The 18,223-nt window shown below is 47.6% G+C and overlaps 1 protein-coding gene across 2 annotated transcripts in view; it reads left to right on the top strand.

Moving 5' to 3' along the window:
• The window catches only part of VASH2 (vasohibin 2), a 33,954-nt gene extending 15,855 nt beyond the window's left edge, over positions 1–18,099 (top strand). For both annotated transcript variants that reach the window (XM_066178297.1, XM_066178298.1), the window contains exons 4-7: positions 439–513; positions 8,796–9,177; positions 11,018–11,133; positions 15,668–18,099. In XM_066178297.1, the coding sequence (XP_066034394.1) occupies positions 439–513; positions 8,796–9,177; positions 11,018–11,133; positions 15,668–15,737 (643 nt within the window). In that variant the 3' untranslated portion in view covers positions 15,738–18,099. The remainder of the gene's footprint in view (positions 1–438; positions 514–8,795; positions 9,178–11,017; positions 11,134–15,667) is intronic.
• The last annotated feature ends 124 nt before the right edge of the window (positions 18,100–18,223 follow it).

The following is an 18,223-nucleotide window of genomic DNA, read 5'->3' as shown; positions in this document are numbered from 1 at the left end:
CATCCTCTCTCTCCTGGTTTGTTTGTTTGTTCGTTTTTCCTCCAGAGGAGAGCCAGGGTTATTTTGAAAATAAGCTAAACTCGATCTTGCTCTGGGATTGCCATGATTGCCGGCTCCTGCAGTTCATCGGGGCTTTGTGTTCCAGTCTGAAGTGATGCTCAGGGAGTTGCTGCAAGAGGCAGAGAGGACTGCATTCCTCCCATCCACCTTCAGAGGCTGGAAGGCACTGGGATGCCAGATATATATATTTTTTTCCCCCCAGTCATCCTCCAGAAGGTAACAGGACTCCAACAAGTCACTGAAGGGGAGAATCAAGTTCACCAGCTCTTGCTGAGATAAGAACTGGAGGTGCCTGGCTCTTGGTCTATGAGAAGACCTTTTGATTCCTGACCATTGCTCTAGCTGGAAGGACTGAAAACTGTTTTGTTTCTGTTCTAGGTTAATGGAGACAGCAAAAGAAATGACCAGGGAGTCCTTACCTATCAAATGCCTTGAAGCAGTTATCCTGGGGATGTATCCTTTCACATGCCTGTGACTTTTGCCACTGCAGCTCTGATTAACACATTGCCCCTCACGGATGGTGTTTGAGAGGGTTGCAGCCAAAGGTGAGTGCCAGCAGCTTGGGGAGCTGCCCTGGTATTCATCACCAAGTTGCTGAATTGCCTGGGCTTGTAGGTGGGAGTTGGGATGCTGTGTGCCGGTTCACAAGTGGTGTGGTCCATAAACAGACTGCCTCCTGCCCTGGTAACCTGCATAATGTCAGGATCTGACCCAAAGTGCCCAGAAAAGTACCTGCCTACACAATCCTTGTTTTCTTTGTTAACGTTTCTCTGATGGTTGTTGTTGGAGCCTTGTAACACCCGAGGAGCATGGGTTCCGTTCTGGGTTTGTCTGATGTTTACATGGCCAAGTCGCGTTAGCTTTTGTCTCTGAACCCGCAGCTGTGCTTTGTGCAGAGACGTCTGCATTACAGTTAAACATCTGAGCTTCCCCTTAACATAATGCTTGCTTCCTACTCAGTCTTCAGTCGTTTAGACACTGACTTGCTTCTCCGCCCTCTGGTGCTGTCACTGATAGATCAACCTGCTCCATCCTAAAACACTGGAGGAGGGCAGGGCAGGGCTGCAGGAACAGGTTGCCAGACACATCTTGTCAGAAATTATCGAGTTTCATTTAAAACAAATCCCAGCTAAAAATAAGCTCGGAAGCAAACCATCTCCTGGGATGTCTCTGCCGCGTTTTGCTGGCTGCTGCTGCCCCCTCCCGTGGGAAAAGGGGCTGGCAGAGCCTGGCAGGTAGTGCCTGTAGGAATTGATGGCTGCTGGGTGGAGGGAAGGGGATGGGCCTCGGGTTTGGGTCTGAGAGGTGGCTCTGGCTGACAGGGTTTCCCCTGGGAATGCTGACAGGCTCTGCCTGCAGCTGGAGGGATCGGCGTCTTGGGGGCTTGATGTCAACAAGAGACTCAAATCCCCTTCAAAGCCCTTCCAGGTGGAGAAATCGTGGAATGTCCTGAGTTGGAAGGAACCCACAAGAACCATCAAAGTTCAGGCCGTGTGTTGTCCAAATGCTTCTTGAGCTCTGTCAGGCTGCCTGGTGCTGTCACCACTTCCCTGGGGAGCCTGTTCCAGTGCCCAGCCATCCTCTGGGTGAAGAACCCTTTCCTAATATCCAACCTAAACCTCTCCTGACACAGCTTCAGGACATTCCCTCAGGTGCTGTCACTGGGCACCACAGAGAAGGGATCGGTGCCTGCCCCTCATCTTCCCCTCATGAGAAAGTTGTAACTGCAATGAGGTTTCCCCTCAGTCTCTTCCATGCTGAACAAGCCAGGTGACCCGAGCCACTCCTTGTATGGCTTCCCCTCAAGGACCATCTTCATTGCCCTCTTTTGTGAGGTGAGGCCACCCCAGTGCAGAGCAGAGCGGGACAATCCCCTCCCTTTCCCTGCTGGCCATCCTGGGCCTGATGCCCCGCAGGACAGGGATGTCCCTCCTGGCTGCCAGGGCACTGCTGGCTCATGTTCCCTCTCTGTGGTGGTACTCTCCAGCCTCTCATTCCCTAGTCTGTCCACACAACTGGGTGTGCCCTGTCCCAGATGCAGAATCTGGCACTTCCTTTGTTAAACTTCATAGGCCGGTGATTGCCCAACTTTCCCATTTGTCAAGGTCTGTCTGCAGGGCCTCTCTGCCCTTGAGGGAGTCAGCAGCTCCTCCCAGTTTTGTGTCATCAGCAAACTTACTAAGCATACCTTTGAGGCTTGCATCCAAGTAATTTGTGAAGATGTTGGACAAGCCTTAAAATGAAGCCCTGTAGAACCCCACTAGTGAGTGGTTGTCAGCCTGATGCAACCCCATTTGCTGAACCCTTTGTGTCTGACCCTTGAGCCTGTTGCTCACCCATTGTGTTGTGTATTTCTCTAGCTGTGTTCTGGATATTTTGTCCAAGAGAATACTGGGAGTAACAGTATTTAAAGCTTTCCTGAAGCCCAAAAATTTACATTAACTGAATTCCCTTTAAGTGATGTCAGTGGATCTGTTATGCTTGCCCTTGTGTCAGGGCTGTGTCCCAAACTATTTGAGGATGAAAGGAATAGGGTAAATAATCCCCAGGTGGAGCTGATGCTGCTCTGCAGTGTCAGTGTGGCTTGCAGTGCTGTATTTCTAGCAGTGAACTGATTATTCCATATATCACAGGAGCAAAGGGTGATTAGTGGCCTACAGATAACCATGATAACCTAAAAGTGTTGTTGCTGGTTTTTTGCTTGCCTCAAACCTGACTTGTGGGTTCATTTTGGTGGTTTTGGGTTGGTTTTTTTTTTTTTTTTTGAGAAGAGAGGGAAGCAAAATAGTCGAAAGCTGTATTTTGTACTGTTTCTTGTCATTTGAAGTTTCTTCAGAATTAAGATGTGTATGAATTTTTCTGTCTCTAGATGATAATTTAAAAAATCCAAACTTAGGACCAACTTTTTTTTTAAATTGAGAAGGTTTAGCCAGGGGAGAGTATGGGGCAGGCATGTCTTTCTAGGACTTCTGCTTCCTGCCTTGGAAGTCTCTGTCTGAGAGCAGGGACTGTCTGCTAGCTGGTGGTCCAGTAACAGATGCATTTACGTTTACGAGATCCATTCACTATAAACCCCAGGTATTTTGCTTGAGGTGTGGGTCCACAAAGAGTGTAGCAGTGGTGGGTGGATGGGCCACCTGGATTTGTGTGTCTGGGAAGTGGCTGATACAGAGCCTGTGCCCATATGGAACCTTGTAGTGCTGTGGTGCATGTGTAGCATGAGGGGCTTTGGGGAGGCATCTTTGTCATGGCATGTGGGGAAGTTTGCTGGTTTTTGTCAGCTGTGAGATGTTGATCTTCAGCATTGCCCTCTGGATGCAGACACGGTGAGGCCAGCAGCGTTCCAAGGTCAGGTGCTTTCCAGAGAAGATGTGCTTACCTCTCCTGAGTCTCCCTCCAGCCAGTGCCTTCCCACAGGCCTGAGCTGAGCAGCCCTGTGCGTGTGTTAACCTCTGGTTCCATTCCATGTATCTGGAAATAAGGTACTGGTGTGTTTTGTGTGCTGGCAGGCCTTGGGTGTTGCTTGGATACTGAAAAACCACAGACCCTCGGTGTGAGCCTTCCTTCAAAGGCCGGCTCGCACAGAGCGGCTTAGCGAGATGTCACTTTAATTGAGCTGCTCCCTGGCTTGTGCAATTGCCTTTTACTGTGTGACTTCTTATAAAATGCCTCTATAATCCCTCTTGGTGCAGAATTAAGTTTTGCATAATTGCCTATGCACTTGATCTTGAAGCGTTTTTATAGGGCAGAGAGGTGAAGTACTGAGCTACCCTGTCTGCAAATGCCAAGGAAGCAGCTGCTCTGAGATGACCAAAAGCTCAAACAGATCTTTCAGCATTATTTTGCAGCAGTCTGCACAGCTCTTTTTCTCTGTGTAGCTGTCTGAACTGGCTTCATATCTCTCTGCTTACATGATCTGCTTGTCAGTGCCTAACCAGAAGCATTCCTCCTGCTGTCTTCCCCAGGGCATTTCTCAGTTCACTTGTAAATCAGCTGAGTAATGGTGCGTTCAGCCCACTCTTTCTGAGCAAAGATCCAATTGATTTGAGCCCATGAAAGGGAATAGTAAAACAAAAAGTGCCAGGGGAATTTTGTCTGCACTGCATTCACTTATTAAAATGTGGAGAGCAAAATATCAGAGGGGGAGAGGGAAGCTGCACACTGCATCCCTCCTTGGGGAGTTTTGTGGGGCACGTCTGCATTGGCTGAGCATAAATCACTCCTGTTGCCTTCAGCACCCCCCTCCCAGTTCATGTGAGGTAACACTTGGACCTGGGCAGGGTATTAGAGCCCCTGGCCAATAGTATCATTAAACAAGGAAGAGAAGAGCAGAAGTGCCTCAGGAGCAAGGAATTATTTAGTAGCTTATGCACTGTTCCTTGTGTGGATGCAGTCAGTGGAAGATGTTTATCACCACTGGAAACCTGGGTCCATCCATCTCTCTCAGACCAGCAGGTACATTTCTGGGCTGGGAGCGATTGTTTTCAATTAGGGGGAGAGTTTCTTGCAGTCATTGCAGGATATTGATGTCTGTGTAGTGCTCCTTGCCTCCTGCGTGCTTGTCTGTACCTTGACCCACTTGCTAACTGAAATATGGGAAGGGAAGATTGTGCTGAATATCTACAGCCCCTGTGGTGGCTGTGAAGAGCTGGGAGAGAGCTTTTAATTGCTTACATTGTCATGGTCTAATCTTTAGATAGTCACCTCTCACTGTAGCCAAGCACTGGAGAGAAGGTTTCTCAATCTAAGGGATGTCACCCTGGCAGTCCCGCTTTGGGAAGCTGAACCAGCTGCTTGAGCCTTTCCTGCATGGACCCTGGAGCTGCCAGGGGGAACTCTGGGCCCTCTGTGTAGACAACATCCAGATGTGGGCTCAGTAGCACTCTGCCTCACAGTAAGCAATCCCAAGCCCATGGGAAAGGCTGTCTGACTCCAGCTGGAAACCTCTCTGAGTGTTTATTGTTGGTGGTTGGGGGCCCTCTGAGCAGTTGCTGGGAAGAACAACTCTTCCGGTTTTACTGAAGTCTTATTGATGGTTTTGAAGTGCGAGATTTATTTTCCTCCTGCTCCACATGCTGCCCTGTGCTAGCAGCTTCAGCATTGCTGATGTAACTAGAGCTGCTTCCTTGCTCTCCAGCCTGCTGCCATCCCTCCAACTTGGTGCTGCCCAGTGGCATTTGCTCATGGCCCCAGCCCATGGGAGTGGCAGAAGAAAGGAGCACTAGACACTCTGTAGTTTTCTGTGCTCATCTTGACCAGACTTCAGCAAAAATACCCTTACTGGGCTCTTAAGACATGAATCACTGCCCCTTTTCAGGTATAGATTCCAGCACTTGCTCTTGTTAAACTTTGTGTGGTTGGTGGTTGCCCATCCCTCCGGTTTGTTGAGGTCTCTCTGCCCTTGTAGGAGTCCACAACTCTTCTCAGTTTGGCGCTGTCCTCAGACTTATTTATTCCTTTGAGTTTTGTGTCCACGTTGTTAATGAAGATGTTGAAGAGACCTGGGCTGAGGATGGAGCCCTGCAGAGCCCCTCTAGTGACTGGACTTGGGGCTGATGTTACCAACTTGCTAGGACTCTTCAGTGCCTGACCTGTGAGCTCCTTGTTCTTCAGTTTCTGCCTGTTGCTTCTTGTCCTGTTGGTTGGCACCACTGAGAAGAGCCTGGCTCCATCATCCTGATTGTCCTGAAGACCCAGGAATTAGGAGGCCACTGAGCTCTGCTGCAGCTGCTTTTGCCCTCTCCTGCTCTGCACTGCTTCTCTATTGTGACATGTAATTCACTCCCTGACTCTCCGTCCTGCAGTTACAGTCCCAGCCCAGAAGTGTGATTACAGCTGCAGCATTGCTGTGTGCTTGCCTTTTGTTTGCCACAATACAGCTCTCCTTGGGCAGAGCAGAAAGGAAAAGCTCTAATAATGATGCATGGACAGAGGGGAAGATCTGATGTGCCTTTCCAGCCCATTTGCTGTGTATTTCATCTCGGGTGGGGACTCTCATTAACAGTCCCTCAGCAGAAGCAACCTGTACCTAAAGGTTAATTTCCACAGCGGTTGTTGCTGGGTTATTTGATGGTGGGTAATTTCTGCCCTCAAAAGATTCTTTTACTCCTACTAAGTATTTAATGAGATTAAATTGCAACTTCTCTGAGCCCTTGTGGCAGAAGTGTGTATGTGTGGCAGGTGTCCACCAAAGCTTTGTATGGACTTAACAGAAAGGCACTTGGGGAGCAGAGTGAAAACCCTTTCATAATGAGGGGGAAAAATAGTGGTGATGTTTGAAAGCTTCATAGGTGTTAATAAAAGATAGTGCTTTTTCAGTTACACAGAGTGATAAATACAATGGGCTTTTGCAAGAATCGATCTGTAGGACACAAATTATTGTAACGTGACTTTGATGTTCACAGGATGCACCTTTTAAGGCCTGAAGCAAGGTGACCTTTTAAATGAGGTGAGTGTGTGCTGAGTTTTCCAGTTGACACAATGGGACTGGGCCCCATTCTGCCCTTGCAGTGTATTTATAATCTTTAATTATAAATCATCTACTGGTGGTGGGGTGGAGGTATTTTTCTTGGAGAAGCTAGTCCTAAGGCAGCAGTGATCCAGTGAGACCACCTATGGCAAATAGAGCTGTTTCTGTTCTGCGTAGGTGATGTCAGGGTGGACTTTGCCAGTCGCTGCAGGGTGTCTGTGTTTGATGGCAGTGGGGCAGGGGGTAGCTGCACGTGGCCTTGGCTGGGTGACACGTGTGTGTGGTAGGGAGGTCTGTGCTCTGCTGGGCACAGTCTTCCAGACTCATGGTCGTACAGCCAGTGACGTGCACCATGAGCTGAGCCCAGTGTTGTCTGTTCCTTTACCCTCTAACACATTTTCTCCAGGCTGCTAAAGCTGATGACATCTAGCACTGAATGCAGCTAAACATGTTTGACATGGAACTGAAAGGCTTCCCTGTGGCTGTTCTGAAAGTTCTGTGCCAATGTGTTTTTCTTGCCTGTTTTTTTTTTCTTTGTTTGTGAAACTCCTTGCTCTTGACCTCAGATTCTGTGCAGTTCATGAATCTCTTATTAATTGGTTTCTGCATTTACCCAGAAGTCAAAAGTTTGAATTTGTGAAATTCAACAAACACTGCGTGAAATATCCCCCTGAGAAAATGGTTTAGAGAGAGATGAGAGCCACTGGATGCTTTGCATGCCTCCCGGTAGAACAAATAGGTGAAATGTGGGGTGCAGGCAGGGGTTAGCGTCCCAGGGAGTCACACTGATGGTGAGGTGGTGACATGTCAGGCTGGGCAGAACCAGAACTGAGCCCAAATTGTGTTTTACAGTCTTGATACAAAGGCTTTTTTGTGCTCTCAGTTTCCCAGCAGCTGTCAGGCAGCCGTGCTATGCAGGCAGAGGAGGAAGGCTGGTCACAGTAACATCCCAGGATATCTCAGCTGTGCGGTGGCTCTTGTTTCACTGCTGTTAAAAGCCTCCTTTTTGGGCATGGGCTAGGGAGGGGAGGGGGTGCTGGTGATTCCCAGAGCAGAATCCTGGACAGAGCAGGTTCCTGCAACTTCAGTGGGAACTGAGCCCACTCCTCCATCTGTCAGGATGCCCTGACACTATCTTGGCAGTGCTGCCTTTTGGGCTGGTGTGTTCTGTAGTGGCAGCACCATGACCAACTGACTCAAGGGATGGCTCCAAGGTTACAGCAGGTGCCTCTGGCTGGAGTAATGCCAGGCTGGAGCGTTTTGCTACAGCCTTTTCTGGTCATCCCTCCTCCATCCCCCAGGCATGGGTGGGGCCCTCAGCTGCAGAGGGGAAGGGCACCTGCTGTCCCAGGGGCCAGGTGCCAGCACGTGGAGCCAGGGTGAGTTTCAGCTGTCCCAGCATTAGCAGCAGGGAGCTGCGTGCAACGTAGGTGCTGACGCAAAGCTGCTTGTGTGAGGGATTCTCAGCCTGTCCTTTCCCTGGCACGGGCCAGCAGCTTCCCAGGGAGGTGATCTGCACGTAGCTCCCCTCTGAGATCATACACTACACTGCATTGAGCTTGGTCCTGGCCTCTGCACGTGGTGCCTTTGAAATGGCCAGTCAGTGATTCCAGGGACAGGGTTTGCTTGTTAAGAGTGTTGTTTCTGACCATGCCTCTGTGTTTATCTAATTAATTATTCATCTTGGACCTTTGGTTCCTCTCAGCAATGTGGCACAAGGGTAACATGCTAAAACATTCTGTATGAGGAGTGGCAATGCTGAGGGCCAGTTTACAGAAGGAAAGGCAGACTCTCACCTTGGAGAGGAATAAATCCAAAATTCTTGGTACTATTTGAAGACATGAGAAAATAAGGCTCAGTAAACTAAGTTGTATCAAACCCTTAAGAAAGGGAGGTAAACACTTTTCCTTTTGGAAACCTGGGAGTTTGATGTTGGTATCAGATGGGGAACTTCCACAGATCTAGGGAGGGTGGCCTCTCTTCAGGTGTGCTGACTTGAACAGTGTTGTGGTTTTTATTTTTCCCCTAAGTGTGATTCAGAGTCATGCCCTTCCCCATCTGAACCATTGCATCTTATTTTCCAAGCAGTGAAATGGGCTTTGGCAGCATTGGCTGTATCTGGGCACAGTGAGGACAAGTTTGTCTTTACAAGAAAGCCCTTTGCCCTGGCAGTTAAAAACCCCAAACCTGCTGAAGGTGTCTTGCAGGTGTGATTGTACCTGCTGCTTTCCCAGCACCGTTGTTGCCTTGATGCAGTGCACCCCAGCTACTTAACAAACGGGCAGCCCTCCGTGGAACGATTCCCCATCAGCTTTAAAACCCACTTCTCAGGGAACTATTTTCATCACGTGGTGCTTGGGATTTACTGCAACGGCCGCTATGGCTCGCTGGGCATGAGCAGGCGATCGGATCTGATGGACAAACCTCTCACGTACCGAACTCTGAGCGACCTCATCTTCGACTTTGAAGACTCCTATAAAAAGTACTTGCATTCAGTCAAAAAAGTCAAAATCGGGTTGTACGTCCCGCACGAGCCGCACAGCTTCCAGCCCATCGAGTGGAAGCAGCTGGTCCTCAACGTGTCCAAAATGATGCGCACAGAAGTCAGAAAGGAGCTGGAGAAGTTTGCCAGGGATATGAGGATGAAGGTAGGTCTGTGCTCGTGGGGTTGGGCTCAGGAGGCAGCTGTGCCTTGTCCCATCCTGCAGAGATGGGTCTTGCTCTGTGTCAGCCTGAGATCATGCTGGTATCAGGTGTACTAAGGGGGGGGTCCTTGCATCTGTCCCAGTGCTGCTTCCCCAGGATTTGGTGTGCTTTCCACTGCTTACAGCTGTTTAGTTGAAGGATCTCTCCTTTAGCCTGGGAGACACTTGTACCCATGCTTGTCCCTGGCTATCAGGGAGCTGTTGCCCAGTTTGCATTCCTCAATGACTCCAGAAGAAGGTGGTTGGGAAGAATCAGCATGGCTGGGGCTGGAACTACTAGGAAGAGTGGCCCAGTTGCAGGTAGGGGTGTCTGCGTTTTTCACCTGAGCTGCAGGAGGTGCCATGGCACATCTGTGTCAGTGATTGCCTCTCCTTGCAGGACATGCCAGGGGGCTGATGTCCACCACCCTCAACTAAATCACAAAGTAGGTTATGTGGGAAAGGCGAGTGAAGCAACTCCCTGACAGACTGGTGCTTCCCTGCTGGCTGGTTGGACTGAAGAGCTCATTGGGAAACAACGAGGAGACAGGGCAGGCTGCCAGGGGCCTGGAGAGTTTGGCTGCCCTTGGGCAAGAGGGGTGTCCCTGACCGTGCCTCTGAGCCTGGCATGGACAGGAGCTGTTTGTGGTCATGGTGGAAGCAGATTTGGTGCCTGTCCAGCTGGCTGCCAGCAGTGGGAGCAGAGCAGGTGTGTTGCTAAGTATGGGTCTGGCTCTTGTGGAGAGGTATGTGGCCTTGTGTCCAAGTTATTCTGGGCTCTCGTCCCCTTCCCTGCTAAAGAACGGCTCCTACGTAGCAGCCACGTGCCCTTTTGGCTGAGGCACCTGCCCCCTTGCCCTGACCTTGAGGTGAGCCTTGCCAGGGCCATTGTAGCCCCTATGTTCGGCTGCCATCTCTCCTGCCCTGCCAAGGAGTTTTGAGGGCCACCTTGTACCATGTTATCACCTTAAGCATACGGGCTTGATTAGTGATATAATTAAGTTTGGGTTTTTTCCTTCTCCTCTATTCATATGCTTTTAAGACTATCCAGAGAGCAAACAGCTGAAGCAGGCATGAGTTGAAGAAGTCCATATGGGTGGGTGACTTACTGAGTTTTGTATTTGCTTTTGATAGAGGGACCAGCTCTCTGTGTGCACTGAGCTGTGACACTGGGTCTAGTCCTGGTGAGTGCCTCAGGGCCAGGACCACAGCCCTGAACCCTTGAAGGCTGAAGGCCCTGCATCTGACCTTTCCCTCTAGTTACTACAGAATTCAGAGGTCTTCCATTGTGAGTGGGCTGAGTTTGGAAGATCAGGTCTTTAAAGCAGTCTGGAGTGTGAGTGTAATACTGGAGGGCCTGGAGGATGGGGGCAACTTGGAGACCTACTGAAAAGCCTCACTGTCAGAGTTCAGCTGCCAGCCTGAGAGATGGTCAGCTCTGTTGAGAGAAAAGCTGGAGAGGGTGATTTGGCTGCTTGAATTTCTTTCAGCTGAGGCTCAAAGCCATTTTTCCTATCTCTTGCTGTTGCCAGCTCTGAAGAAAGCCATGGATGAGACAGTATTCATCTGGGAGCTGAACTGGTGACACCAACTAATTTTTGCAAGGGGCCCCTGAACAGCTATCACATGATAACAGCTTTGAGTTCCTCTTAACCTGGGCAGGGTTTGAATAAGCCCCAAGGGACTGAAGGCTCTTTGTGTGCCATCCCTGCTACTGTAGGAGGCCCTTTATTTTAAACTTTTATTTGCAGTGAATCATTGCCTTTATTGAAGGCTGCTTCCTTCCCTGCCCCCTCTCTCACAGATTCTGAAACCCTCAAGTGCCCATTCTCCGATGAAGGAGAGACCCCGGGGTAAGTCGCTGTCCCCTCGCCGGAGGCAAGGCAGCCCCCAGAGACGGGCCTGCAGGAGAGATAAATCGTGAGTATTCCTGCCACTGGCCCTGCTGGGGCACAAGGGGAGGTTGGTGGGGTTACTTCGCTGTACAAAACTTCCCTGCTCACTGGCTCATACAGGAAAACTGCAGCAGGTGCCTTAGTTACCAGAGAGGCTCCAGAAGCTGCTGGCACTGCTGATGTCCTGGCATTGCTGTGCTTCCTGCTGCCTGATGGCCCCTCCTTTCAGGGTCCTTGGACTGTGCAGCTTACAGAGACAGTGGAAAAGTAAACTCGTCTTTCCAAAGTGACAACATCACTTGAATTGTATTCTTTGATTTTAATTGGCTTAAAAAAACGCTGTGCCACTTTGCATGTGTGTCGTAGCTAAGAGTTGTTCTTTAGCTATGTGGGGAAGGATGGATGCAATACCTCTAAATGGATAAAACTCTGCTTCCAGATCCACAGGCCTTTTACAGCCACTGGCAATTCAGACTCCCCTACCTTAGATGTGGAAGAGCTGAGTTCTAGCTGTAGTGCTCCATGCCAGGAAGCTGACAACTGTGAAAGCCTATACGTAACCCAGATTAGTCACATATTTATGATCATTGCTTTTTAAATAGGTTCCCAGACTACTGTCTCAGCACTTACTTATTTTAAAGCAGCTAACAAAGACATTAGACTAACCTTCTAAAGATAACTTTAAGATACATTAGCAGCAGATGATTTTGCAGCAAGCTTTTGTTTTTACACGTTCATTCACACTCAGTCCACGATGCTGTGCTTTGGGCTTCGTCACTGAGAGCTCCTTGTTTAGTGCATAGATAATTATAGTTGTAATGGGCTCAGCTGCTTCAGGCTTCTTCACCACCTAGATTCTCTTTGAGGAACAGTTTCATTTTCGAGTTTTTGGTAGTGTTTCTGCAGTTGCTGGAGTGGATCAAGTATTTCTGGAGAGGAGTGAGTGTCACTGGGCCTGGGGACTCTCCAGTTGAGGTGGTTTCCTGGAAGACCTACTGGGCATGTCTGCGCTGCTCTGCAGTGACTGATCTCACCTTGGCAGCTTTGCTTTTCCAGGACAGAAAGACAGGGAGTGTACAGATGGCCTTGCAGTGGCTTCAGCACCTGTTACCTGCTCAGTGGTTCTGCTCTGTTGCTCTGTATCAAGGACAAATTGTATGTAACTTAATAAACCCTGGGTCACCATGATAGAAGATGCAGGACCCAGACACAGTGTGATGAGCTGTGAGCCCTGAAAGGGGAATGGCATCCCCTGCTCAGGGATGAGCTCAATGACACATCCCAGCACATGCAGCAGTTGACATAAGGTGAGAAACACAACAGGAGAAATGGGGTATTCTGTTCTCCATATTGATGGATCTCTGAGAACCTGGTGGAGTGAGAGGCCTTTGTGTTACACAGAGAATAAGAGAGAGTCAGGTTTACTGGGCTTTAGGCTAGAATCCTAGCTAAAGAATGGCTGTGCTTATTAACACTGTTTTGTTTTTTTGTGGATCTCTTATTCATGTGCTGTAATTACAGCTTTCTTGCTGGGGAGGGGGACAGAAGTATTTTGCTCCAGCGTGAGCTGGCAGGGGCTGAGTAACACATTCATTAGAAAGGCTTCACCTGCTGATGGCAAGTTGTTATTACAGTCTGGGTTTCATCAACACTAAAATTATATGGGCCTGCTAGGAGAAATCTCCCACTGAAGGATATGTGGAATGGTGAACTAGAGTGTCTTGGCTGGATTGTTTCTGAAGGACAAAGGCTGAAACTGTGCTTAAATACAGAAGAGGATTTCACAGCCATAAACCTTTAACTTCTCATCCTTGTTGCTTCAGGTTTATTAGGTAAACCTTAGTGGTGGCTGCCAGCAAGCCCATGACAGCCTTTTAGCTGAAAGAAAATGCAGCTGCAAGGCAGGTGGGGCACATTGCAGGACAGGTGGCAATGCAATACCCAGTACATGCCTGCCTATGAGCTGGTGTGTAGTCAAATTGCAGCTTGTTAACTCTGAGCTATGCAGCAGTCCATGTGCTCTTAGCCGACAGCTGGTGTGATCCTGCATGAATACAGAGGATATAGATAGGGTAGAGTGAATCTTGTAAATCTGAAGCTTTACTGTGTCCACTTGCCCATCCTCTGAAGTCCCAAAGCAGAAGGGTGCAGTAAAGTGCAGACCTGTGCTGGAACAGGCAATGCAGTGTTTCATTCTCTCCAGGGGTGCTTGGAGCTGGAGGGGTTTGGAAGAGTTGCTTTGAATTTAGAAGGGAGGGTCATGCAGTTGGCTGGAGAATCTCTGCCCCTAAATGTTGGCTTACCAGATCTATTTCCTTTCAATTTCATGTTGAGGCTTAACATGCATGCTCTGTGAATGGCATGGCAACACTGGCCTTGTGTGCCTTCAGCCCAGTGTAGCTGCTGAAAGGGAAATTCTGCTAGTCTGTTTTACCAGGATATGCAAGGGGGCAGGATTACATTAGGATATGTAAAATCAGGCAGCTCCAGTACAGACAGTTCATGAATACTGTGTGGACACAGCTTGCTCACCTGCTCACGGCCCGGGTGCTTTGGACAGGAGGTGTGATCTGATGGGCCAGTAAAGCAGAGGCCCCTCTCCTCAGAGAGCATGTTTGGCATAAGGTCATTTGCCAGCCAAGGAGAATGGGATCTGTGGTGCCTCTGGTCTAAGTCTTGTCTTTTCCTGAAACTTATGGAGGACAGTCTGTTTGTAGCTAAAAGCTACAGACAATTGTGGATGGGTGGAAATGGGCATGTCACCATGGGTGTTACAGTGGCTCCCCATCTGTCTTGGATAATCAGAGAAGGTACTACCATCCAGGCATGCTTTAATTAAGACCATATTGTGACCTTAATTAAAGGGAGGGTTAAAAATGTGTGAAGAGGATCCCTAAATTGGAGAGAGGGAGAAGGGAAGGATACTGGAAATTTCATATGGTGCATCTCTTTCTGGTCTGACTCCTACACAAGCTCTCAGGGATGCAGCTTGTAGCTTGTTTACTGGTTAGTCAAATCCCATCTGCTCTGAAGGACTAATGTGGAAAAATGCAAACTATCTTACAGTGATTTCTTTAAGTGTGATGCCTTCCTGCAAGTGAGAGAGACCAGCAAAGACTCCTTCGCTTCTGTGAAGTACTTAAACTGACACAAATACGAGGCATGGTGCAGGGCAGTGCTGCAGTGAGGATGGTGAGGTTACTATGGGAGGTGCTTAGATAAATGGCAAAGCAACAGGTTTCATTCAATGTGCTGCTAGGCAGAAGAGCATTAGCTGTCCAAAGCAATGTCCCCAGCTCTCAAATGCTGTGCAGATTCTCAGCAGGGATCTGGTGTTAGCAGTTCTGCTCTTAAAAAGAAAAAATAAAAATCTTTATTGAATCAAAGAATTAAAGAATATTTCAAAGGCTCTGTTGCACATGTTGTATGTGTGAGCTATACACCCCCAGTTCTTGGGGCTGCAGCAGTACAGCTCTTCCCTGGTGTGTGCCACAGGCAGGGCTGGGCTTTCCCTCGTTTCCAGCCTGCCTGTGGCACTGCTGCCTGCCCTGAGCTGCTCCAGCAGGAAGGGGCTGGCAGCCTGCAGCAGGGAGATAAGTGTCAGCCTGGCTGTGCAAACTCAGGGGGTCATATCTGCTGCAGAGTGAGCAAAGAGTAAGCAAACAGAGCTGGAAACCAGGGCTGAGGAGCTGAAAGCACTGGAGCCATGATCAGCCTTCCATTGTACTACTGGGCTTTAGCTGTGTTTCTGCAGGGAAGCAGACATGCTATAGAGTACTAGAGAAATGTGTACTTTAAACAATGTCTGTCTTTAGAAAAGCAAACAGACGGCTTTGTGTGAAAACAGCCAAGAGCCTGCAATAACCTCTCAGACACTTCCACAGACTATAAATCAGCTGGATAATTTTGGTTTGACAGCTTTGTTGCAGGAGCTTTTCTTTTGCTTGCTAAAAAGAGAGGGACCGATTGCTCAAGATTTTCTTTGGTTCAAGCTGTTGGAATACTTAAATGGCCTAACAGCATCCGTGTGTGTGATTACTCAGGTGAATGGTATCAGAATGTTGGGTGCCAGGAGACTGAAGGAAGTCCACCCTGTATTTTGTATGGTGGGCTGCAGCCCTTCACACAGACCCAGCCAGGAGGAAGGAGGAGGCTGGGAGAGCCAACAGGCAGTGGCCATGTAAGAGGCCCTACCTGTTTGCACTCAGCTGTCTCAGCTTTATTCCAAAAGCTGGAGTCCTGCTCCAGGGTAGATGACAGGTGGGGTGTGTCTAGTCTTAGCTACTCATTTAGGCCCTCCCTCAAGTCAGGAGAAGGGGCTGCTTCAGGCTCCCATCCTGGATCCCAGCATGGCACAGCTTGTCCTTCACTGGCGTGTGGCTTCAGAGGCAACACACAGATAGCTCTATCCCAGTAGTTCCTGCAGCAGATTTACCAGGGCTGTGTTAAGAAGCCAACATTATCTCTGTCCAGCCCTGCTCTGAGGCGAGCTTTTCCTTGCTCGCTGTGCCGTGCGGGATCGCTGGTCAGCAGCGCCCTCTTCCCTCCCCTGTGCGCAGGCCGGCGGTGCGCGACAAGAAAGGAGACCTGGCGACACTCAACGAGGTGGGCTACCAGCTCCGTATCTGACACAGCCACGGCACCGACTCCAGAGGGCTTCCCGCTGCTGCCGCTGCACTTTACCTGCACTCCCTCCGAAGGAAAAAGGAATGGGACTGTTTATTAACTTATATACTCTCACACTAAAAGTTTTGACCTAGAATATAGGGGGTAATTTTTTTTTGGTGGCAGTATTTATTTCAATTTATAGAAAAGGCATCAGTGAAGAGAACCTAAAATTAGATTTGCCAGGATACGAGATTTTCTTTTTTTTCTCTCCCATCATGTAGCAGGTGACTCCAGCGGTGTGAGTTTCTTCAAATATAATTTCCCTGTACAAGTGTTAATTGAACTTGGCCTTGTGCTAGGTGGTAGCATTGGAATAACTAACGCATCATATTCTTAGTATTAAGATGTGCTGGGGTGCAGTGCAATTAAAAGAAATCATATTCACTAATAATCTTTAATTCAGCAATAAAAGCAAGCAGTGCAGAAGTGGCATAAGTTTTTAAAGTATCAATATTACCTCACTAGACTTAATAGATATGCAAAACTTTCAGTATTATTATTTTCTAACTAATTTGTACTGTTTCCCAGCATTACTGGGAGTATTAAAACAGCACTGGATGTTTTACTGCCACCTGTATTATTATTTTCTGCATGTTGCCAAAAGATGTTAAGTAATAGTAATTTGCAAGTGTATTCTTAACACTGACATCTTGTTAGGCAAGATACGGGGTTTGAGGTTTTTTAAATGAAGATAATTAATGAATAATGAATTTTTAAACTTTCATAATTTTTTTTATACTTTTGTCACAAGCTTTTAGTCTTTCTGAACTACTCCGCTGAAGCACAAAACATAAAGATTGCTGTTTTGTAGAGACAAGTCAGCTTTTTTCTCATACGTGTAGAACCTGGAATAATGGAAAAACTGTGGGAATTGCTAACCTGAGTCTGTGTGCTTTTTCTCTCCACATTTATGTGCAAATTTGAACCATGTCTTGGAAAGGCTGAGCAGTCTCTGATGGTGATGCCTTGACACCTTGTATTAAATCAGGCACGGCAGGCTGAAGTTCTGCTGTGCTGTGCAGGGAGTTTTCCTACATATGATGTAGTAATAACTGTTTAGTCAGCCTTGAATAAGGAAGTATCACTGAAATAGATGAAAATCCAGCTTGTCTGTTTCCTCCCTGCTCAGTTTTGTTGTAAGACTTGGCTAAGGACCTGTGATGGACAGCAGTGTTCTCAAGTGATGCAGTAAGACTTGCTGGGGTCCACCATTCGACTTTGTGAAGTTCTCTGGAAACATTTGAGTGCTGCATTCCTGGAAATGTTTCATTAGGTGCCTAAATATAAACTGGATTATTGTACATGTCCAGCCTCTACCTTTTGTGCTGTGCTCATAGATGATGCTGCCATGGGCCTGGTGGACTTCCCCTCCTGGGCACTTATTTTTTGGGATCTCGATGAAGATGAATGCTGTTACTGACTGACAGTAATGCTTTTTCAAACTGAATCATTTAAGCTCCTAGAATACTTCTATCAGCCAGAAAATAAATGAATACAGAAGGAAAGAACTGCCTGTACACAAACCTCATTGCTCAAAAACCTGAATTTCACCTGCCTAGGCCAGGAAGAAAAGGCCAAGACCCTGCAACCTTCTACAGCCAGTGAAAGGCTTTCTACTAATTAAGACTTCAGAAGCTCTGGAAAGAAAACTTTTCAGAAGCGTGACACTTCTTTATCCAAGTTTACTATATCAGGAAGGCCTTTCCCATCCCTCTTTCTCTAAAACTTTTCAACTCCTGTATTCATGGTAAGGTTTTTTTTGGTTAAGGAGTGAAGCTGAAGAGAGGGAAATACTCTTTTGGTAAAAATTTCTGTGTAATTTGACATCAGCTGCAGAGTTTTGGTTTTAAACTTTGTGCTGCCCAGTGTCTTGTGACCTAAACAATTTTTTTTATAACTTCTTATGGATAAAATGATGTGGAAAAAAACCAAACTTCTGATCAGCTGTATTGTATAGCACAATGTTATCTGATATGTTGCAAGTTTTTTCTATGAAACCATGGTTTACTTCAGCTTAAATAATGGTTGTATATAGTTTCCACCCTTGTCCAGCACAATTTATTTTCTCTTAACTGATACTGAAGCTTTTTAATGATGTAGAGGTGTGTTGACAAATTGCTTTTGGTTCTTGTTTAAAGTTCTGCTGAAATATTCTCTTGAAACTTGCTTATGATGACATTTGTCCTAAGTGTGGTTCAAGTGACAGCGAAGTGCTCAAATAGTATAGAAAAACATGCATGACTTTTTGGGCTTTTTCTCATCACTTGTATAGGCACAGCATGAAACATCAATAAAAGTATCATGGTAGTCTTTTTTTTTAAAATGACTTACTTGTCTTTTTGTCCTTGCTCTTAACAAGGGTTGCTACAACTGAACAATATTTTTAGCAGTAACCTAGATGGACCCAGAAATCTGTTGCCTCTATCTAAGTATGCTGGCATCTATGA

Source organism: Chamaea fasciata, unplaced genomic scaffold (genome assembly GCF_029207755.1).
Source record: "Chamaea fasciata isolate MVZ Bird 193981 ecotype frontalis unplaced genomic scaffold, bChaFas1.0.hap1 SCAF_3, whole genome shotgun sequence".
Taxonomy (NCBI): Eukaryota; Metazoa; Chordata; class Aves; order Passeriformes; family Sylviidae; genus Chamaea; species Chamaea fasciata.
This window is presented reverse-complemented; position numbering and strand designations above follow the sequence as displayed.